The sequence below is a fragment of the Bos grunniens genome, chromosome 12 (genome assembly GCF_055505025.1).
Source record: "Bos grunniens cultivar Pamir isolate PY7600 chromosome 12, Bosgru_T2T1.0, whole genome shotgun sequence".
In the NCBI taxonomy this organism is placed as follows: Eukaryota; Metazoa; Chordata; class Mammalia; order Artiodactyla; family Bovidae; genus Bos; species Bos grunniens.
Genome location: NC_141176.1, coordinates 27618537 through 27643311, shown reverse-complemented (window position 1 = coordinate 27643311; position 24775 = coordinate 27618537). Strand labels below are relative to the sequence as shown.

At 40.6% G+C, this 24775-nt stretch overlaps 1 protein-coding gene across 3 annotated transcripts in view; it reads left to right on the top strand.

The window, feature by feature from the left end:
- Positions 1-24775, top strand: part of RFC3 (replication factor C subunit 3) — a 249409-nt gene that overhangs the window by 212590 nt on the left and 12044 nt on the right. For 2 of the 3 annotated variants that reach the window (XM_086329405.1, XM_086329406.1), the window contains exons 3-4: positions 21392-21529; positions 21967-22034. In XM_086329405.1, the coding sequence (XP_086185531.1) occupies positions 21461-21529; positions 21967-22034 (137 nt within the window). In that variant the 5' untranslated portion in view covers positions 21392-21460. Of the gene's footprint in view, positions 1-19517; positions 19712-21391; positions 21530-21966; positions 22035-24775 lie in introns of those variants that run through there. The other variant, XM_086329404.1, reaches the window with a different exon arrangement.

Genomic DNA, 24775 nt, shown 5'->3' with positions numbered 1-24775 from the left:
TAATTTTAAGACTTACTACATAGAGTCAAGATAATTGGCAGAGAGTAAGTACCTAGATCGATGGAACAAAACCGAGAACCCAAAAGCAAACCCATACAATACACCCAACTGATTATCAAAAGCACTCTAATAAAGAAAAGCCCTGTATTATCACAAAACCCTATTTTTATCGATTTCAGCCTCTCTGCCTCTGGATTTTTATTTGTATCATCGATTTCAGCCTCTCTGCCTCTGGATTTTTATTTGTATCATCTACTTCAATTTGCAGTGCCACCTTCCCAGACTGCATGCTTCTCCCCACCTTCAGAGAAACCTTCCCTGATCATTCCGGCCTGAAATAGTATTTTCTACTTCTAACTTTAGGAAGAAGCGTTTAGAATTTCTGGTCAAGGGTCTAAAATGGGAAGTTAAAAGATATTATAGTATTGAAGATTAAAGCAAAAGACTAAAGTAGGGTAAAACTCAACTGCAGAGGTTGCCATGGCCTGATTTTTTCTGCCAAGTTTTAAAACTCTTCTGACGAGGGCCAGTAAACGTGTTGAGGCAAAGAGCTATTTCTGTCTTATTCACTGCTAAATGTATCCCTTTATTTGGCACATGAATTTGCACATTGGGCTTACTAGGCATCTAGGCAGGCCCTGAGCCCAAAAAGGCAAGCAAAGGCCAAACACAACTCTTGAACTTCTGTGTTTTCACTACACCATCTAGTTCTCAAATCAATTACCCTCAGGAAGTATTTGTTGACAGACTGAATGGCTAAATTGAGGTTACAGAATGAGGGAAGCAATAGGAGTCACCCCACAAAGACCGAAAGACATTGCATAATGGAGTATTTTCTACCTAACATTTGTCTAGCCTCGACTTCCCAGAAGTATAGCATGCACGTTTCAGCCAAATCTTCTGTTTGAAATAAAAACAGGTCTCTGGCTACTAAACAGTCCCAGCATCAAGGCTCAAGTCTCTAGTAAAATGGCGATAAGACTAAAACAGAAATCTCTTTTCTTTGAGGTTTCCATGTGGCTTCACACCTGCCAGTCCCTGAATGGCTTCCCTACTGAGTGGGGTCAGACACACAGTGGATGTGCCAAGTAGACAGTGTACTGTAGCTAATTTTAAAATGCACAAGTGCCTTGAAGAATGCCAAAGGTGGAAATGTACTGCCTCAGGATACATCAGATAGAATCATAAACACTCAAACATCCAGAGCAGTGCCAAACCTGGTCTCCAGACTGAAGCCCTGAAAAGGAGTTGTGGGGCTTAGTTTCCTTAGCTGTTGTTGTTCAGTCACTATGTCGTGTCCGACTTTTTGTGACCCCCATAGACTGTAGCCTACTAGGCTCTTCTGTTCATGGAATTTTTCAGGCAAAAATACTGGAGTTGGTTGCCATTTCCTACTCCAGGGGATCTTCCCAACTGAGGGATTGAACCTGTGTCTCTTGCATCTCCTGAATTGGCAGGCAGATCCTTTACCACTGTGCCACCTGGGAAACCCCATGTAAATTATACCTGAACATAATTGATTTTTTAAAAAGAATAATGAGAACCATAAAAAAGAAAAACAGCAATGAGAGTGACCATTGGTTTGGTCTTGAATAGAAGCCAAAGCTTGACTTCCAATACAAATTAAAAATCTGACCATAACTTCAAGATAAGTATTCTGCTGGGCTGTTCTATCCAGGTGCAGCACTCAGAGACTGGCATAATACATTGGAAAGCCTTTTTTTGCTTCTTTACAAAAAATTAGACTTTTTTAAATCCTCCTCCTCCTTTAAAGCTTTTCAGGTCAATTTCTCCAAGCCCTAGGGACCACAGAGGTTTGATCATGATGCTAAGACCGTGCTGCTAACATCCCCAGAATCTATAGAGTAAAAATGCATCTGGGCATAGGACCACAGGCCTGGGTCTGGAATGCTTTCCTGCTGGTTTCTGGCCATACATATAATGTGTTTTCTGGCCATACACACTAGATCTATGATGAATCATCAGCTCGGAAACACTTTCTACTTTCAAATCCTGTCCTGAACCATTTGGCATCATTTCTTTTCCTTTAGAATTTTTGTGCTCATTGTGAGAGTGAATGAATTTGGTCTTGTTAATAACAATGCCTGATAAACAAAGGACTAATGCTAATAACAAAGGACTGATTCTGAAGCTGAAGCTCCAGTACTTTGACCACCTGATGCGAAGAAGTGACTCCTTAGAAAAGACCCTGATGCTAGGAAAGATTGAAGGCAGGAGGAGATGGGGATGACAGAGGATGAGATGGTTGGATGGCATCATTGATTCGGTGGACATGAGTTTGAGCAAGCTCTGAGAGTTGGTGATGGACAGGGAAGCCTGGCATGTTGCAGTCCATGGGGTTGCAAAGAGTTGGCCGTGACTTTGCGATTCACCTGAACTGAATAACAATGCCAGCCATTTCAGCAGTATTAAAAGAACCTTTTCATTCTTTAGTGTCAATTCTAACACCATCTCCTGAGGGAGGGCTCCCTTGATTACTTTAGTTAACGCAGGCACCTCTCCCCTTACACCCTTGAGCCACCCTCAACCACTTTGCCATGCGTGATTATCTTTACGGTGTTCGTCAATATCTGAAACGATCCTGGTGCTTACTTATTGTCTGTCTCCTCCTTGCTAGAATGTCATCCTGTGAAAAACGGGACCAAGTCTACCTGTTCACAATATCCTGAAAACAGTGCTCAACTCAGAGCAGGTACTTGAGGAATATTTTGGAATGAATTCAACTATACAGTATGGGAAGACATTTAAACAGTTATGTAGAATCTACATTTGAATTCTCTCAAATATCTCTGTTTATATACTTCAACTGTAAATATCGTTAAAAATATAAAGTTAGATTCCAAGTTATTTGTCACTTACTGATGAGAGATCTGTAGACAAAAGTTGCCAAAATGCAAATTGCTTTTTAAAGCACTTTAATTCCCTTATAAAGATCTTTTAAGTTCTTAAAGTAAAACTAAAGTTTGGTCTCAGTGAATGTTCTTAATATTATTAAACTATTAAGCAGATACACATATTTGCTTTATCAAATATCAAATTTAGTTATCAAAGAACTTCAGCTGATTTTTTGCCCTTTTCATGGTTCAGAAAGTCCTATTTCAAAACTGTAAATAAAAGTGAACTGAAAATATGGAAATGCCAAGGTAAATTCACCAAGTAAATAAAATTGCAATAAAGAGAGGAAAAGATATGCAAACAAAACAGGCAATGTTCTGTTTTCTTTGATTTATTGCTGAAGGAAAAGAAAAAAAGTAATGATGATTCAACACTTCTGAAAACCTTTGTCATTTTAAACTATTTAATGAAAAAGTTATAAAAATGCAGCATGAAGAAAAACATAAAAACAGAAATTTCCATCAGCTTAGAGAAGAAGTCTGAATGAAGAGTACAAAAGAACATTTTATTTTGAATAGAGATTTGTTTCTTTTCTTAAGTGCATGAGTTTGAACACTTACCCCAAGTTTGGGTCTCATTGTCTTTGGCCCCCTTGACATCACAAAAACTTGTTTTTCCACCTGGGATTGGTTGTTGTAGTGGGTTGAATTGAAAATTATATCCATGTCATAATCCTTAGTACTTGCACATGTGACTTCATTTGGAAATAGAGTATTTATTTAATTTAGTGAATGGAAGATACTTCAAATTCTGTAGTGGCTGATAATTTTCAGAAGTTTCAAATATATGATTTCATATAACCTCATAATGGCCCCCTCAACCTGTCTGCCTCTGTGCTGTCCCTCCCTCCCCACTGGTAATCACTACTTTGTTCTCTGTATCCTGTGAGTCTGTGAGACTGTTTCTTTTTTGTTTTATTCACTAGTTTGTGGGGTTTTTTATATCCCACATATAAGTGATAAATACAGTATTTGCCTTTCTCTGTATGACTTCTTCAACTTATCACGATTCCCTCTGAGTACATCAGTTTTGCTGCAAATGGCAAAGGAAATAGGACCTTTACAGATAAAATTAAGTTAAAGGTTTCCAGATGAGATGATCCTGGATTTTGGGTGACCCCTAAATCCAATAATTAGTGTTCTTCTGAGAAAAAGAAGAGGGAGATTTGAGACATACGGACAGAGGAGAAAAACCAGAGGGAAAAAACAGGGGCAGCAAATGGAATGATGTATTTAAAACCAAGGAATGCTAAGGATTGCCAGAAGAGAAGCTAGGGGAGAGGCATGCCGTAAATTCTCCCTCTGAACCTCCAGAAAGAACCAACCCTGCTGACAACTTGATTTCAGACTTCTGGCCAACAGTGAAAACTTACATTTCTGTTGTTTCATGCCACCAATTTGTGGTAATTTGTTACAGCAGTCTCAGGAAATAAACACAGTTGTACACAGCATACCTCATTTTATTGCCCATTGCAGGCATTGCGATTTTTTTACAAATTGAAGGTTTATGGCTACCCTACCTCTCGAGCAAGTCTGTGCTTAGTCTCTCAGTCATGCTCGATTCTTTGTGACCCCACGGACTGTAGCCCCCCAGGCTCCTCAGTCTATAGGGATTATCCAGGCAAGGATACTGGAGTGGGCTGCCATGCCCTCCTCCAGGGGCTCTTCCCAACCCAGGGATTGAACCCAGGTCTCCCCCACTGCAGGTGGATTCTTTACTGTCTGAGCCACCAGGGAAGCCCATGGAATACTGGAGTGGGTAGCCTATCCCTTCTCGACGGAAACTTCCCAACCCAAGAATCGAACTGGGGTCTCCTGCATTGCAGGTGGACTCTTTACCAGTTGAGCTACCAGGAAAGCCCAGTTTGTGTCATTTTTCCAACAGGACTTGCTCACTTCATGTCTCTGTGTCACATTTTGTTAATTCTAACAATATTTCACGGAGAAGGCGATGGCACCCCACTCCAGTACTCTTGCCTGGAAAATCCTATGGACAGAGGAGCCTGGTGGGCTGCAGTCCATGGGATTGCGAAGAGTTGGACATGACTGAGCGACTTCACTTTCACTTTTCACTTTCATGCATTGGAGAGGGAAATGGCAACCCACTCCAGTGTTCTTGCCTGGAGAATCCCAGGGACGGGGGAGCCTAGTGGGCTGCTGTCTATGTGGTCGCACAGAGTCGGACACGACTGAAGCGACTTAGCAGCAGCAGCAGCAGCAGCAACAATATTTCAGAACCTCCACCAGTAAAAAGGTTGTGACTCGATGAAGGCCCAGATGAGGGTTAGCATTTTTTTTTTTTAGCAATAAGTTATTTGTAGATTAAGGCATGTACAGGTTTATTTTAAGTCATAATGCTATTGCACACTTAATAGACTATGGTATAGTGTAAACATAACCTTATATGCACTGTGCTGTGCTTAGTCTCTCAGTTGTGTCCAACTCTTTGTGACGCATGGACTGTAGCCTGCCAGGCAACTTGATCCAAGGGGATTCTCCAGGCCAGAATACTGGAGTGGGTTGCTATGCCCTCCTCCGGGGGATCTTCCCAACCCAGGGATTGAACCCAGGTCTCCTGCATTGCAGACAGTTTCTTTACTGTCTGAGAAACCCCCAAATTCAATGACTTGCTTTATTGCTATATTGGCTTTATTTCAGTGGAACTCAACCTGCAAGATCTCCAGTGTGTGTCTGTTATGACTTAAGTAAACATCTAGTCAAGGCTATGGTTTTTCCAGTAGTCATGTATGGATGTGAGAGTTGGACTGTGAAGAAAGCTGAGCGACGAAGAATTGATGCTTTTGAACTGTGGTGTTGAAGAAGACTCTTGAGAGTCCCTTGGACTGCAAGGAGATCCAACCAGTCCATTCTGAAGGAGATCAGCCCTGGGATTTCTTTGGAAGGAATGATGCTAAAGCTGAAACTCCAGTACTTTGGCCACCTCATGCGAAGAGTTGACTCATTGGAAAAGACTCTGATGCTGGGAGGGATTGGGGGCAGGAGGAGAAGGGGACGACAGAGGATGAGATGGCTGGATGGCATCACTGACTCGATGGACATGAGTCTGGGTGACCTCTGGGAGTTGGTGATGGACAGGGAGGCCTGGCGTGCTGCAATTCATGGGGTCGCAAAGAGTCGGACACAACTGAACGACTGAATTGAACTGAACTGAACTGAAACTTTTTTTGTCTAAAAGTTTGCAGAACAAGGCATCTTGTTACTTTGTAGACCATCATGGGGCACTGTAATCTGTATCTCTGGGAAGCAGCCTTTGAACGGTCCTTAACGAAAGCTTCTTTAGGCTCTGCTGCATTCTAGAATTTACTTTGGGGAACAACAGTGACAATTTCAAGACTCAGGAAAAAGAAGCTCAACCACCTGGGGGCCAATTGAAAGCTCTACTTTTCCACTTAATAACACTTAACATTCTTAGGGGACAAAAATCATTTAGTAACAACATCCCTAGGAAGTAAAAGCAAGTTTTCCTTGAAATGATTGCTTGGCAGGCTATTCTTTATTCAGTGGTTCTATAATATTTTGATTTTAGTTTGTCATATGAAAAATGTACTTCAAATTGCTAATAACTAAGTAAAAGTAGAGGAGGGGTGAAGATGAGGGCTGCATTCTTCAGTGTGTTTACTACATTCACTAAGGGCTTGGGCTATATAATATTGCATTTATAATTTTATTGTTGTTTTGTTTCTAAGTTGTGAAACAAAAGTTTGTGACCCCATGGACTGTATCCTGCCAGGCTATCAGCCCATTTTCCAGGCAAGAATACTGGAGTGGGTTGCCATTTCCTTCTCCAGGGGATCTTCCCTACCCAGGGATCAAACCCACATCTTCTGCACTGGCAGGTGGATTCTTTACCACTGAGCCACCAGGGAAGCCCGACTTTATAATAGATAAAAATTTAGAGCAGTTCTATTTATTTAAAATGCACTTGAACTTTCAAAGCTCATAACTTTACCAACACCTAGTCACAAAATGGCACCCCATTCCAGCACTCTTGCCTGGAAAATCCCATGGATGGAGGAGCCTGGTAGGCTGCAGTCCATGGGGTCGCTAAGAGTCGGACAAGACTCAGCGACTTCACTTTGACTTTTCACTTTCATGCATTGGAGAAGGAAATGGCAACCCACTCCAGTGTTCTTGCCTGGAGAATCCCAGGGACGGGGGAGCCTAGTAGGCTGCCATCTATGGGGTCCCTCAGAGTTGGACATGACTGAAGCGACTTAGCAGCAGCAGCAGTCACTTAAACAAGAAATTTTAGAAACATTGCTGACAACACTTCTCTGTATCCTCAAATTCCCCAAGTATTTTCTAAATACTTGTCCTTTGTTGAGGTGTCTTAGAAATGGCTTATATCATAGCAAGACTAGACGTTCATAGCATGTTTTCAACCGGTCTCCCAGCTTCATTATCTATTTATTCCAATCCTATTTATTATTATTTACTATTACAAATAATCTATTATTCTATTTAATCCACCATCCACACTATTTCTTGGGTTATATTCTTTTTCTAAAACAAGTCACATGATGAGATCAGATCAGTTGCTCAGTCGTGTCTGACTATTTGCAACCCCATGAGTCACAGCACGCCAGGCCTCCCTGTCCATCACCAACTCCCAGAGGTCACCCAGACTCATGTCCATCTAGTCAGTGATGCCATCCAGCCATCTCATCCTCTGTCATCCCCTTCTCCTCTTGCCCCCAATCCCTCCCAGCATCAGAGTCTTTTCCAATGAGTCAACTCTTCGCATGAGGTGGCCAAAGTATTGGAGTTTCAGCTTTAGCATCATTCCTTCCAAAGAAATCCCAGGGCTGATCTCCTTCAGAATGGACTGGTTGGATCTCCTTGCAGTCCAAGGGACTCTCAAGAGTCTTCTCCAACACCACAGTTCAAAAGCATCAATTCTTTGGCGCTCAGCCTTCTTCACAGTCCAACTCTCACATCCATACATGACCACAGGAAAAACCATAGCCTTGACTAGATGAACCTTTGTTGACAAAGTAATGTCTCTGCTTTTGAATATGCTATCTAGGTTGGACATAACTTTCCTTCCAAGGAGTAAGTGTCTTTTAATTTCCTGGCTGCAGTCACCATCTGCAGTGATTTTGGAGCCCAGAAAAATAAAGTCTGACACTGTTTCCACTCTTTCCCCACCTATTTCCCATGAAGTGATGGGACCAGATGCCATGATCTTCGTTTTCTGAATGTTGAGCTTTAAGCCAACTTTTTCACTCTCCTCTTTCACTTTCATCAAGAGGCTTTTTAGTTCCTCTTCACTTTCTGCCATAAGAGTGGTGTCATCTGCATATCTGAGGTGATTGATATTTCTCCCGGCAATCTTGATTCCAGCTTGTGTTTCTTCCAGTCCAGCGTTTCTCATGATGTACTCTGCATATAAGTTAAATAAACAGGGTGACAATATACAGCCTTGACGTACTCCTTTTCCTATTTGGAACCAGTCTGTTGTTCCATGTCCAGTTCTAACTGTTGCTTCCTGACCTGCATACAAATTTCTCAAGAGGCAGATCAGGTGGTCTGGTATTCCCATCTCTTTCAGAATTTTCCACAGTTGATTGTGATCCACACAGTCAAAGGCTTTGGCATAGTCAATAAAGCAGAAATAGATGTTTTTCTGGAACTCTCTTGCTTTTTCTATGATCCAGCAGATGTTGGCAATTTGATCTCTGGTTCCTCTGCCTTTTCTAAAACCAGCTTGAACATCAGGAAGTTCACGGTTCACATATTGCTGAAGCCTGGCTTGGAGAATTTTGAGCATTACTTTACTAGCGTGTGAGATGAGTGCAATTGTGCGGTAGTTTGAGCATTCTTTGGCATTGCCTGTCTTCGGGATTGGAATGAAAACTGACCTTTTCCAGTCCTGTGGCCACTGCTGAGTTTTCCATATTTGCTGGCATATTGAGTGCAGCACTTCACAGCATCATCTTTCAGGATTTGGAATAGCTCAACTGGAATTCTATCACCTCCACTAGCTTTGTTCGTAGTGATGCTTTCTAAGGCCCACTTGACTTCACATTCCAGGATGTCTGGCTCTAGGTGAGTGATCACACCATCGTGATTATCTGGGTCGTGAAGATCTTTTTTTGTACAGTTCTTCTGTGTATTCTTGCCATCTCTTCTTAATATCTTCTGCTTCTGTTAGGTCCATATAATTTCTGTCCTTTATCGAGCCCATCTTTGCATGAAATGTTCCTTTTGTATCTCTGATTTTCTTGAAGAGATCTCTAGTCTTTCCCATTCTGTTGTTTTCCTCTATTTCTTTGCATTGATCACTGAAGAAGGCTTTCTTATCTCTTCTTGCTATTCTTTGGAACTCTGCATTCAGATGTTTGTATCTTTCCTTTTCTTCTTTGCTTTTAGCTTCTCTTCTTTTCATAGCTATTTGTAAGGCCTCCCCAGACAGCCATTTTGCTTTTTTGCATTTCTTTTCCATGGGGATGGTCTCGATCCCTGTCTCCTCTACAATGACACGAACCTCCGTCCACAGTTCATCAGGCACTCTATCTATCAGATCTAGGCCCTTAAATCTATTTCTCACTTCCACTGTATAATCATAAGGAATTTGATTTAGGTCATACCTGAATGGTAGGGGTTTTCCCTACTTTCTTCAATTTAAGTCTGAATTTGGCAATAAGGAGTTCATGGTCTGAGCCACAGTCAGCTCCTGGTCTGGTTTTTGCTGACTGTATAGAGCTTCTCCATCTTTGGCCGCAAAGAATATAATCAATCTGATTTTGGTGTTGACCATCTGATGATGTCCATGTGTAGAGTCTTCTCTTGTGTTGTTGGAAGAGGGTATTTGTTATGACCAGTGCATTTTCTTGGCAAAACTCTATTAGTCTTTGCCCTGCTTCATTCCGTATTCCAAGGCCAAATTTGCCTGTTACTCCAGGTGTTTCTTGACTTCAACTTTTGCATTCCAGTCCCCTATAATGAAAAGGACATCTTTTTTGGGTGTTAGTTCTAAAAAGGTCTTGTAGGTCTTCATAGAACCGTTCAACTTCAGCTTCTTCAGCATTACTGGTTGAGGCATAGGCTTGGATTACTGTGATATTGAATGGTTTGCCTTGGAAACGAACAGAGATCATTCTGTCATTTTTGAGATTGCATCCAAGTACTGCATTTCAGACTCTCTTGTTGACCATGATGGCTACTCCATTTCTTCTGTGGGATTCCTGCCCACAGTAGTAGATATAATGGTCATCTGAGTTAAATTCACCCATTTCAGTCCATTTCAGTTCGCTGATTCCTAGAATGTCGACATTCACTCTTGCCATCTCTTGCTTGACCACTTCCAATTTGCCTTGATTCATGGACCTGACATTCCAGGTTCCTATGCAATATTGCTCTTTACAGCATCAGACCTTGCTTCCATCACCAGTCACATCCACAGCTGGGTATTCTTTTTGCTTTGGCTCCATCCCTTCATTCTTTCTGGAGTTATTTCTCTCCACTTATCTCCAGTAGCATATTGGGCACCTACTGACCTGGGGAGTTTCTCTTTCAGTATCCTATCATTTTGCCTTTTCATACTGTTCATGGGGTTCTCAAGGCAAGAATACTGAAGTGGTTTGCCATTCCCTTCTCCAGTGACCACATTCTGTCAGCTCTCTCCACCACATCATGTGAATACAAATTCCTCAGCACAATACAAAAGACCTTTTCTTATCTTTAGTGGTCAATCTATGCACACAAAAGTATGAATTCTGTGTAGACAGAATAATAATTCTGAACTAACATTACACTCTTTTAATGGAGATACAGGCTAGTGTTTCTCAAACTTTAATGTATATAAAAATCGCCTAAGGATCTTATTAAAATAAAGACAAGAAGGATGGGTGAGGCCTGAGCATCTGTGTTTCTAATTAGCTGCTAGGCATTGCAGACGTTGCTAATTCAAGTACCAAACTTTGAGTGGCAAGGATAGAGTGAAGCCTTAAGCTAAATGTCTAAGTAAACACTTCTCTCTCTGAATACAAGTGTGGGTCCTCTTCCATTTCCTTTTTGGTTCTCTGCCAGCATCTTCTATGAAAGCCCAGGTAATAGAGCAAAGTCCTTGAAGACAAAGACCACAAGTCCTTCCTCCTTGGGTCTCTACTCCAGGGTCTAGCACAGCGTTCTGACATACTGACACATAACAATCGTTCCACAAGCTGTCTACAACTATAATAACAGTTAATAGGTTATTTTATCACAAGAACTTCACAGACATAGTGCTGAGGGGCTGCAGATAGGACCTTGAAAGCGGGGGACTGTTTTTCCAGTTTCAGTTTGAGTCAGGTGTGGGTTAGCCACTGAGTCTAGCCAACAGGATGTGCCGTATGCTGCTCCAGACCCTGGCCCACAGGAACATTCCACGTGTGGTCCTGCATGGTCTGTTCCTCCATGGGCTTGATGCAGACCCGTGTAATGGCTGTGGAAGCCAGCTGGTGAAGATGGCAGAGACAAAAGAGGGAAGGAGTCTGTGACCCGGTATTACTGATTGGAAGAGAGCCACCTGCTGTTCAGAACCACTCATTTTTGGTCTTTCAATGGCACGCCACTCCAGTACTCTTGCCTGGAAAATCCCATGGACGGAGGAGCCTGGTAGGCTGCAGTCCATGGGGTCGCTAAGAGTCAGACACGACTGAGCGACTGCACTTTGACTTTTCACTTTCATGCATTGGAGAAGGAAATGGCAACCCACTCTAGTATTCTTGCCTAGAGAATCGCAGGGATGGGGCACCCTGGTGGCCTGCCATCTATGGGGTTGCACAGAGTCAGACACGACTGAAGTGACTTAGCAGCAGCAGCAGCAGCAACTAAAAAAGAAAAGCCTTGTCTTTTTTGAACCTTTATAGATTTGAGGGTCTGTTTGTATGGTAGATTGCTTATCCTACTTAAAGCAGTTGGAATTCTGTAATTTGGCAGAATGATGCATGATATTAGTGTCAGATCAGTGTTGCTTTTAAACTGGTTATGGTTTTCAATTTTGAGGGAGGGATGCTTGTAAATATAAATTCCTGTTAAATTAGCTTTCTTTTTATATACCCACTTAAAAAGGTGTCTTAACCAGGCTATTTGTATACCATAAAAACCATGTTCTTATTTGAATAGTTGCTGTTTTATTTAGAATTTTAAAAAACCCACTTTATTTAGAATGTATCTAGTTTTACCAGTGAAATGCAACATATAAATTGCAGATCTAATGTTTTTGTTACAATAATTAGTAGCAAAATTATGAGTAAATTTGAGATACTAAGGGTTCCTAGGGAAATATCTAAAATAGAGATGTTTTCAAACATGTAACCCACGAATAAACAGAACTGCTTTTTGAAACTATATTCTAGTGACTAACATTAAAAAGCACCATAGGAAAGGATATGATAATTCAAAGTCACCTCTCTGGGTGAGCAGTTTCTATAAAATGCAATCATTCCTCCAAGTTGGGAGTAGGAAGGATGAGGAATATAGCAGAATGTTTGAATAAAAATGTCAGACATAAAAAAAGTATAAGGAGTATAGGGAAAATCAAAAGGGTTCTGTTAGAAGTTATTACTAACCCTTGCAATTTTACTTATATAATCGTATTGTTTATAATAAAAGCCTTTCATAATTATTGGCAGTAACATATATTGTCCAACTCTTAGAATAAATGAAACTAAGGCATTTCTGAGCCTTTTCATTCCAAAAATGGAACAGAGAAATTGATTTCCATATAACAGATTATTGTGTAGATAAATGTCAGATATGCTTTGCCTTACATCTGTGAGTATTATTTGTGGACAGGTTATTATTTATAGAAAACGTGATTTGTCTTAAAATATGAAAAATATAGGTAAGTGTGTTTTCTTATATTATACATTTTTGAAAAACAAACAAGCAAAACTGCATTAACCTACTGAACCAGAGTAAGAGTCTTTCAGATATTAGATATCAGTTGCCAGGAATTCCTGATACTATGAGGCAGAGGATGTTGGCATTAATGGCCATCAAACAGACCCCTCCTTTCTTTTAGTCAAATGTTTCTGTTTCTGCCTTGACCGGAGTTTTCTCTCCCAGATCAAGCAGGGGGAAATAAATCAGATACTGCTATGATTTGAGTTTTCAATTTATTTCTTCTCTTTCTGAGGTTTGAACAAAATGTTACAAGGTGTAAGCAGAGTTTGCAAGCCAAGGAGGGAGGCTGAATCTGGCCTGTAGATGAGTTCTGTTGGTCTGGACAGTGTCCTTGTTTTTCTCAGGAGATTGTACAAAATCACTGTGGATGGTGATTGCAGCCATTGCTTGCTCCTTGAAGGAAAGTTATGACCAACCTAGGCAGCATATTAAAAAGCAGAGACATTATTTTGCCAACAAAGGTCCATCTAGTCAAGGCTATGGTTTTTCCACTGGTCATGTATGGGTGTGAAAGTTGGACTGTGAAGAAAGCTGAGCGCTGAAAAATTAATGCTTTTGAACTGTGGTGTTGGAGGAGACTCTTGAGAATCCCTTGAACTGCAAGGAGATCCAACCAATTCATCCTAAAGGAGATCAGTCCTGGGTGTTCATTGGAGGGACTGATGTTGAAGCTGAAACTCCAATACTTTGGCCACCTGATGTGAAGAGCTGACTCATTTGAAAAGACCCTGATGCTGGGAAAGATTGAGGGCAGGAGGAGAAGGGGATGACAGAGGATGAGATGGTTGGATGGCATCACTGACTCAATGCACATGGGTTTGGGTGGACTCCGGGAGTTGGTGTTGGATGGGAAGGCCTGGCGTGCTGTGGTTCATGGGGTCGCAAAGAGTCGGACACAACTAAGCGACTGAACTGAACTGAACTGAACTGTACAAAAAAGAAATCTGGCCTGGAGCTTCTTTCAAAACATTAAAGTTCTATCATTAATGGTTCAAAATCCTGTTTGTGGGTGATAAAGTGAAGCTGAGGGGCTGCCACTCCCTTTTGGTGGGAAGAAACTTCCTGCCTTCTCTCCCTGTTTTATTCTCCCAAAGCGTAGATCTTGCACTTGCCTGTCTATACCATGCTAGCATTTTAGTTTGTAACTCCTATAAAGAGGAATGTAGAGGATATATGGAAATCAGGAAGAACACATCAAATAATATCAGTTAATGAGCTACTGTGATTACAGGAAAAGCATAATAATGCTGTTAAATTATTTTATCTAGTTAATAAAATATAATAATTAATTTCTGAGAGAAAAAAACAAATCTATATTTTCCAAAAACAGTGTTGCAATAAACTGACCTAAAGCTGTCATAACAGACTGGCAGGCATCCTAGACTATCATCTCCACATCCCAGTTGCTAAAACCAACATTCGCTGGTATGCTGTTCCATTTTGTAGAAATATCTCAAAAACTGGGAAGTTTAGGAACTGATAAAGATCATGGTAAAAGAAGGAGTTTCACACAAAAATGTGAATTCTTTAAAGACAGGGAATTCTTCCTTTTGGCAAAAATACAGATAAAAGTGGAAGGTGAAAAGAGTGTTAGGGCTTGCAGGGCCCTTAGGAGTTATGTAGCCCAGGCTTTAATTTTGCAATTGAATCCATTCACCCAGAATCAAACTAGGAGCTAAGATGAAGTCAGGGGTAAGGTGAAGCCATGACCTGAGGCCCAGCAGAGAGCTTTTCATCACTGAGAAGATCCCTGGGGAGACTGCTCGGGGTTTTAGAACCATTTGGATGTTTGAGTTGAGAAGAATCAGCTTAATCCTATTACCTTACCTGTGAGGAGGTAACTGGAGATGATTCAGGACATAGGCCAGAAAGATCCTCATTAAAACCAGGAGGACCACTCAGCGCAGTCTCTTCCTTGGCCTGTTCAGCCTCTTCTCATGCTTTTCTCCTCTGTGTTCACTCCTCTTTGGCAGAATAAGTGTTTCAGTATACCCCGGAAGCTTCCCTATTCAGGGCCCATGCAATACACTCTTCTCCCTTTCTGGCTCATTCCACTGCTCAAGCTTCATCCTAAATGTTACTTTCCCAAAGAAACCTTTCCTGACCTACCTGATTAGGTGGGTCTACCTAGAAGTCCCATTCAAAACTGTTAGCAAAAGAAATAACTTCACTTTGTTTGGCATTAGAGGCTAGTACATTCTTTGGGGTCACTTTGTTTTAATCACTGTATTGACTTAAACTTTACTTTTCAAATTATATAATGAAAATGTTAAAGGTTCCACAGTGCTTGTTATGCAAAATAGGATCCCTGTTCTGATTTCTGCTCAAACACCTTATTTCTGCTTCCCAGAAAAAAACACTTTCAACTCTGTGTGTGTGTGCATGTGTGTGTATGTGTGCATGTGCATGTGTGTGTGTGCGTGTGCATGTGTGTGTTGGTGTTAACTCTATATTTCTTAATAATATATATTGCAGTTTCTTGATTTTGAAAATTTAGCGGCTGATTGCCTACTATAGAAAGTGAAGTCATATCTCTTTTACATCCCTCCCTTCTCACACCTAGACACACTTCCCCTCCCAGTGCACTTATATCATAATTTCTGGTTAGATAAGTATATGGTGTTCTTACTATTCTGAATTTGTGTTATGCACAATTGAGCCACATGATAAAATGCTATAACATTTCCTTTTTTCAGAGACTACATATTCCTTTTATATAACTTTCATGTTCCCGGTTCTTGGTAACTGTCCTGTTTTCTCTTTGGTTAGTTTTTAGTGTACTTCTTGCTAATTTATTCCCAGACTCTCTTGCATATGTATAAATCTCATCTCAGGATGTGTGAGCACATCAGATAGTGATTTCATCTTCTGGGGATAGCCATCCTCCTGCTCCAGTCTAAATAGCTCGTTTACCACACTGGCTCTGCCACTGTTGCCTGGAACTTTCCTGCACTGTTGTGTACAATGCCCTCTTGCTCTCTTCTACTGTGGGATCTCCTGATTTCTAGGTTCCTCTCCCAGAGGTTACAGATTACTCATTTCTAAAACATTAGGATGAAGTAATATCAGTGACAAGAGCCATAGAACCTCAAAGGAATAAAGGCACTGCCTCCTTTTTACACTAGATATTTAATCACATTTTGTGTTTTTAAAGTTGTAGTTGTTTTTTTTTTATGCCATTTCATGTAAAATAAATCTTCCCTTTTAACAGCTATGAGTGACTATTTTTAGTTGTAATATATTACCTTTCAGGAAGGTAGCAAGGGCAACTGAAGATATGTTAAATATATATCACCATCAAATCATGTGGATAAAAGTGCTTTTTCGCTTTTGAAATTACAGCTTCATATATAAAGGATTGAGTAACATGGGTGACAGGTTTGTAATGTGCTCAAGTGGGACAATTTATATTTTATGATTCCTAAGATCAAAGAGATGAAATGTACAGTATTCAAATATGGGCTTAAATACTTGTAACTAGCAATCCCAAATGGAATCTTAGTTAAGATTTGTAAAACAGTATGCACTAAACATCTTTTCAAAATAATATGCCCTAAGTGTTAGTTGCTCAGTCATGTCTGACTCTTTGCGACCCTTTAGACTGTAGCCCACCAGGCTCTTCTGTCCATGGGATTCTCCAGGCAAGAATACTGGAGTGGGTTGCCATTTCCTCCTCCAATATGCACTAAACTACAGTAAAATTAAGAACTTCTGTTCATCAAAAGAAACCATTAAGAGCGTTCAAAGCCAAGTTACACATAGAAAAAGATATCTACAATACATATGTTTGAAAATAAGTCATTAAGAGACAAACTAGTAAAAAAAAAAAAAAACACAAAACCTTGAATAGCATTTTACAAAATAATATTCTGATATCCAGTAGGCATGTGATAAAATGTTCAACACCATTACTTATTCCTCTATCAACCCACCAGAATGGCAAAAATTAAAAAGGCTTACTGGTTGATGAGGATGTGGAGGTACTGTAACCTCAGTGTATTGCTGGTGGGAACATAAAGTGACACAACTGTCATGAAAAACACTGAGGGGGCTACTCAACAAATTAAACATGGAATTACCATATACTGTAGTAATTCCACTTCTGGCCATTTGCCCCAGACAATCTGGAATCAGAAGCTTGAACAGATATTTGCACACTAATGTTCATAGTAGCATCATTCACAGAAGCCAAAAGATTAAAACAACCCAAATGTCTATTGATGGATAAGTAGATAAATAAATTATGGTATATACCTACAATGGAATGTTATTCAGCCTTGAAAAAATGAAATTCTGATACATGTTACAACATTGATGAACTTTAAAGGTATGAAAGTACGTAAAATAAACCAAACATGAAAAGATAAATACTATATGGCTCCACTTATAAAGGTACCCAGATTAGTCAAATTTATAGAGAACATAAAGTAGAATGCTGATTGCCATAGCCTGGGGATTACCAGCACAGGGAGTTACTTTTAATATGTGCAGAATTGCAGTTTGGGATGATGAAAAATTTCTGGAGACAGATAATAATGATGATTGTACAACAATGTGAATAAATATATTTAATGCTACTGAATTGTACACTTAAAAATAGCTCAAGTTCATTAATACCTGTGTTCTTGGAGCATAAGTGGATGAGGAAACAGATAATGGATAAGAAAAAAATGGTCAGATTCTTGTCCTTTGACAGCATGGGCACAAGCAGGGTCCTACTTAGTACATAGGCCCAGTACAGAACTGTGTATTGTGAATTACCATCCTCAGGGGAGAAAACCTCAACCAGTAGGGTATAAGAACGTCTCCCCAGCCCTCCTAAATAGATGATTCAAAGATATACTCTATACATTCCTCAAAAAGTCTCCAGAGGGGTCAAGCTCCAGTTGCTCCTCGAAGTGATCTTGATAATACAGGGTGCTCTGGCTTTACGTTCTCCTCTGTTTCACTTTTCTCAGTCTCTCACTGATGATCCATTTGATCTTCTCCTGCATAAATTAACCACTTTGTTTGGGGGAGAGGGTGGATCACTCTGGCCTAAGATGAAGGAACTTGGTTTCCTACTATCAAGGGCCTCAACTGTCCCCTAGAGCCTCAAAACCCTCCTCTGGATTTTCTGCTTCGAACTGGCCAATGAACAGAGAAAGTATGCAGGAGGACCCAGGAGTTTAAATTGGATAGGAATGGAGGTAGGACTCATCATTGCAGACCTGCTTTCTATTGGCCAGAACTCAGTCACAGAATTCCACTAATTTCTGAGGAAGCTGGAGAAAGCATCCCTGTCCCCTCAGGAGGAACAGGAAAGAGGTTTGGTGAATACAGAGCATTGTCTCTGCCACAATTTACTATGAATTTTCCATTCATAATCTCTTCAAAATTTTCTCTTAGTATTTAATTTTATTTCTAAAGTGCAGAAAGGGATCTGCCTATTAATTCTGTGTTAAATGAGGGAATGGAATTATAACATGCTTTATTATAAGTTCTATTTACCAATTATAATTGATCATTGACCATAATCAGAGAAAATTATAAGAAAAAGGGTCAGAACTTTCTCATTTTTATTAATAGAGGCCGGACACCAGCAAATTTTTCTGGGTATGCTCTCTGAAAAAGAAGGTCCAAATCTGTCCAAGTATATGAAAAAAGAAGAAAACTCATAAGCACAGCGGTAAAGCCAAAGTTACATATATCCTTTTATGCCCTGAACTGGTCTCTCAGCTTCTTGCAACCATGAAATTTCTTCCTCTTTAAAGAAACAAAATTAGATCCAGCCTTAAGAACCTTACTCCTGATTCTGGCAAGAACCAGCTACAGGTTTGCCCCAGAGAAGTGCACTGGGCTGAAATCCTACGTGGAAAGGTCTTGAGGTGGAAGTCTCACAGGTTGTTTCAGAAGTTTTTTGCGAATAGAGACTGTGTCTTTTACTTGATGTTGTTATTAATTGTGCCGAGTAATTTCCTGCACATATGAATAATTCAGTAAATATGATGATTCAGAGAATACAGTCAATTCTTGTGTCATAAATGAATGAGAGGGGGGACCTTGATAGAAGGTTATTACACATATTGGAAATTAATTTCTGTCCCGTTGCAGTATTTAGGATTCTGAACAATATGTAAAGTAAAAGTGTAAGTTAAACATGTAATTAAAATTACATACATCGAGAGAAGGGTATTTAAGAGGTGCAGTTTGAGTTGTCCCATTTCTGTAGCTTTTTCACGACCTTTTAGATTCCTTAGCTTTAAATCTATTAAGAATCTTGAGGAATGGAGGTCAGGAAACGTAATGAAGATTACATCTTAATTTTAGCGGTTTACTCAATAGAGCTTGTTTTGGTCCCTGCCACGTGAGACAAGTCCCAAGCCGGATATATTCTGGTGCCAAATACAGAACTCCACAAGGTAAATAGTTGGTAGGTTTCGATGGAAGGAACGAGTGAATGAATGAACGAATGAAATGAGTTCAGAATGGTGGTGTCTCTGAAGTACCCAGATTTGACTCCTAGAGTATCAGAGACAATTTTCCAGTTTTGCTTAATAATTCCTGTACTATGATAAGGGTGGGAGCAAAGAATAAATTATTAAATGAAACAATGAACATTAATAAATAGGCGGTTCCGACATTGCGACCAATTTTGTCCAAACTAGGCTTCCGTAGTCTTTCCGTGCCTAGCTACGCGAACACGCCGGTAGTGATGTCGCGAGATTTGAAGCTCGCGGGAAAACTTGTTTGCGGGTCTGTGAGGGGGGCGCGCGCGCGGGGCATTCGAGTGTCTGACCCTGGGAACTCGGGCTGGAATGAGCCTCTGGGTGGACAAATACCGGCCCTGCTCCTTGGGACAGCTGGACTATCACAAGGAGCAGGCGGCCCAGCTGCGCAACCTGGTGAGTCGGCGGGACGAGGCGGAAAGAGCCGGGGGAGGGGAGGTGCGCCACTCGGAGGTTTCGCGCCCCTCAAGAGCGGAGCTTCGCCCTCCGGCTTTAGAAGGTGTCAAGTGCTGTGGAGAAAAGTAAAACAGGGACGGGGACAGACTGTGGGGCCGGGGACTGTGCTTGCAAACAAAGTCTCCTTGAGAACTGTCCTCTTTGATTTTCTTAACCATGGGATATATTTTATTTCCTTTGTCCCGTTTTTTATTGTATAGGGTTTGGAATAAATATTTGGACAGAGATTTAATATGTTAGTCTTGAGTTAATAGATTTGCTTTTCAAAAGTATTCACCTGTCTACGTTTTAATCTTCGACTTAATAAAACAGAAACACTTGCAGCATAACTTTTATTTTTGCTGGGATCGAAATTTAAAAAATGAAGGCTGTATTTGTGGAGCACCTCCTTTTTCCATGCACTGTATTACGTGAATAGTTCCTTTCCTTGACACTTTATTCTTTCAGTGCCAGCGATAGATAAGTTTGTAAAGTATTAAAGTTTACTTAACAGCACTTCTGTTGATACTTCTTTATTTTTAAATGGTTATTTATAAAATTACACTCCACAAGATTTTATGCTTTTCAGAAGGTTAAGGTCTGTGTCTTGTCATCTTTATAACCTTCACAGCACTGACCCCCAGGCCTGACTTGAGCATCAGAATCACCTGTGAACATATTTAAAACACATAGTGTAGTTCTGTAATACAGAACTGTCAGCATCCTACTCCATTCTTTTGCTCTTAACTTGTGAGATTACACAGACCTGACTTCCAGCTCCCTGCATCTGCACTTGCTGGAGGCTTTTTCCTGCTGACACCACTAAGCAGATTTGAAATGCCAGGGAATTAACACCTTATCCCCCATTTTCTTTCCCAAACTAGCAAAGGTTTGAGGAGAGGTAATGTATCATACTGCAGCTTCCCCATTCCTTGGGTGGTTTAATACTGTAATGTATTTTCACACTGGCTTCAGGTGTATCCCCAGCAGGATCAAGCTCCAGATGTCCAGAGTGGTTTTTAAGTTGAAAACACTTGTTGGCTACCTTCTTTCCCCACTTTACTTTCCTTCTCCCCTACAAAGTTTTCCTTTACCTTCCAAATAAAACCAAATGCACTCATTTCTCATCCAAGGGACTCTTTGTAGAAGTGCAAACTATGGCAGTCATCACAGTCTCAGTTATTGAATCTTAATCTTGTGAATGGAGTCCTGGAATTAATCAGTCTTTTATTATAAGTATTTTTAAGCACATCTGATAGTCAGCCAGGTTTGGGATTTCTTGCTTTCTAGCATATAGTGTTGTATCTTACATGTACTGTGCTATCAGTTCAGTCACTCAGTCGTGTCTGACTCTTTGCGACCCCATGAATTGCATCACACCAGGCCTCCGTGTCTATCACCAACTCCCGGAGTTTACCCAAACTCATGTCCATTGAGTCGGTGATGCCATCCAGCCTATACAGCATTAATTCCAGGGGAATAATCGATTTCATAGTTAAAGATATGTCTGTCTCTATGTTCATTCACACACACGTGTTTTTGAACTTTCCTAGAGACAAAATATTTCATACATAGAAAGTAGTTTCTACATGTAGGAGCAGTGGCTTCTCTAGGGAAAATGCCTTATCCTTTTTATTCCAGGTACAATGTGGTGACTTTCCTCATCTGTTAGTGTATGGACCATCAGGTGCTGGAAAAAAGACAAGAATTATGTGTATTCTACGTGAACTTTATGGTGTTGGAGTGGAAAAATTGAGAATTGAACATCAGACCATCACAGTAAGCATTTTAGTTTGAAACAAATATATATGATTACCTCCTTTAAAAACAATTTTTATGAGAAACACAGACACTATTCAATAATGTGTTATTAATAGTATGTGTTTATTTTTGTGTATTAGCATGGAACAGGCTGTGAAAGGGCATATGCAGATTGTTTATAATGATCTGCTGTTAGCTGGGGATAGTTTGGAGGTTTCTGGAGGTAAAGGAAAAAAGTGATCCACGAAAAACAAGATGTGTGATATGACCTAGTGTATATAAAAACATGTTTACCTGCACATTAAGAATGGGGCTAACATTAGTGGTGATTATCTAAAGTTTTATTTCTTTAATAAGCATAAATTGTTTATATAATTTAAAAAAACAATGAAATACAGATAATAGGAGAAATAGCCAATAAACATTAAAAAAATAACTATTTTCTTCGTCCACAGACTCCATCGAAAAAGAAAATTGAAATTAGCACTATTGCAAGCAATTACCACCTTGAAGTTAATCCTAGGTAAGTGGATACTACATAGAAATAAGCATTTTTAGAATAGTGGTGTTCAGACTTCTTTTTTTAAAGAGTAGAATGGTTTTTTGATATAAAATCATGTATCAGATCAGATCAGTCGCTCGGTCATGTCCCACTCTTTGCGACCCCATGAATCCCAGCACGCCAGGCCTCCCTGTCCATCACCAACTCCCGGAGTTTACTCAGACTCACGTCCATCAAGTCAGTGATGCCATCCAGCCATCTCATCCTCTGTCGTCCCCTTCTCCTCTTGCCCCCAATCCCTCCCAGCATCAGAGTCTTTTCCAATGAGTCAACTCTTCGCATGAGGTGGCCAAAGTACTGGAGTTTCAGCTTTAGCATCATTCTTTCCAAAGAAATCCCAGGGCTGATCTCCGTATAGAGAGACAAAATATAAAACAAATGAAAATGAAGCTGCCCTGTGTGAAACAGGGAGCCTAGAACCTTTCCACTTTCCCTTCTCTCTGAGACCCCTCCCCCAAGTCAAAAATTTTTAATAATTAAGTTCTTGCTCTATAAAGCTCTGTGTGTTACACAAAGTACTTTGAATAGTCAGTAAATTTTTGTTATATTGACTTATTCAGAACTGGTGAGCAAAGATGTCTAAAAAGTTTGTAAATGCCTGAGAAAATATTTTATAAAGTGAATTTGGGTTACTCGTTCATTCTTTCCATTTTCTTTCAGGTTTTGGATTAGAGGGTATATTGATCTAATAATATTGAGAAGGACATGATGGCTGTTTAAGAAAATAAACTAAAGCTGATTTCTTTGCCCTCTTTTTCTGATTAAGAGTTCTTCTGTAGCACGAATAGTCAATTGGAGATTAAGCTCTTTGTTTTTCAGGTCTTTGGAATTGACATTCAACCTAAATAACCAGGTGACTTATTTTGGTTTGTGAGGTACAGGGCTTAAGTGCTAAAGCAATGATATTGGTATAAATGATTGGTAATGCCTATAAATCAACAGCTTACAGAGTTCTGTTTTGTATCCTGAACTTCATTTGCTTATCCCATCCCCTTTCTAAGACCTTGAATCGACTCTGCTGATACTGGGAACAACTTGTCTAGGCTTGTTCTCTCACACACCTTTGCTAGTTTGGGGATGGAGAAGAAGAACACAGATCAAATTTGTTTTAACAAGTTATTTTTATATTTTGAGTAGTTATAGGTAACTAAGAAATTAGCTGTGACTAGGTATTAACTGGGAGAAGGCAATGGCACCCCACTCCAGTACTCTTGCCTGGAAAATCCCATGGATGGAGGAGCCTGGCAGGCTGCAGTCCATGGGGTCTCTAAGAGTCGGACACGACTGAGCGACTTCACTTTCACTTTTCACTTTGGTGCATTGGAGAAGGAAATGGCAACCCACTCCAGTATTCTTGCCTGGAGAATCCCAGGGACGGCGGAGCCTAGTGGGCTGCCGTCTATGGGGTCGCACAGAGTCAGACACGACTGAAGCGACTTAGCAGCAGCAGCAGCAGGTATTAACTATAGTGGATACAGAAGTGTCAAAGTATTTGGTACTGTTAATAGCTACGTCTCTTTTTAAGTGGCTTACTCCTTGGATCTAAAGTTATGACCAACCTAGACAGGATATTAAAAAGCAGAGATATTACTTTGTCAACAAAGGTCCATCTAGTCAAGGCTGTGGTTTTTACAGTAGTCATGTATGGATGTGAGAGTTGGACTATAAAGAAGGCTGAGCGCCAAAGAATTGATGCTTTTGAAGTGTGGTGTTGGAGAAGACTCTTGAGAGTCCCTTGGACTGCAAGTATATCCAACCAGTCCATCCTAAAGATCAGTCCTGGGTGTTCATTGGAAGGACTGATGTTGAAGCTGAAACTCCAATACTTTGGCCACCTGATGTGAAGAGCTGACTCATTTGAAAAGACCCTGATGCTGAGAAGGATTGAGGGCAGGAAGAGAAGGGGACAACAGAAATTGAGATGGTTGGATGGCATCACTGACTCAATTGACATGAGTTTGGGTACACTCTGGGAGTTGGTGATGGACAGGGAGGCCTGGTGTGCTGTGATTCATGGGGTCGCAAAGAGTTGGACACGACTGAGTGACTGAACTGAACTGAAACTTAAGAACATGTTTGGTGTTTTCAGTTATGTTAATCAAATTGTAGTTGAGTATAGGAGTATGTTTCAGTTTGGTTCAGTCGCTCAGTCGTGTCCGACTTTGTGACCCCATGAACCGCAGCACGCCAGGCCTCCCTGTCCATCACCAACTTCCAGAGTCCACCCAAACCCATGTCCATTGTGTCAGTGATGCCATCCAACCGTCTCATCCTCTGTCATCCCCTTCTCCTCCTGCCCTCAGTCTTTCCCAGCATCAGGGTCTTTTCAAATGAGTCAGCTCTTCCCATCAGGTGGCCAAAGTACTGGAGTTTCAGCTTCAGCAACAGTCCCTCCAGTGAACACCCAAGACTGATCTCCTTTAGGATGGACTGGTTGGATCTCCTTGCAGTCCAAGGGACTCTCAAGAGTCTTCTCCAACACCACACTTCAAAAGCATCAATTCTTTGGCGCTCAACTTTCTTTATAGTCCCAACTCCCACATCCAAACATGACCACTGGAAAAACCATAGACTAGACAGACCTTTGTTGGCAGAGTTATGTCTCTGCTTTTTAATATCCTGTCTAGGTTGGTCATAACTTTTCTTCCAAGGAGCAAACATCTTTTAATTTCATGGCTTCAGTCACCACCTGCAGTGATTTT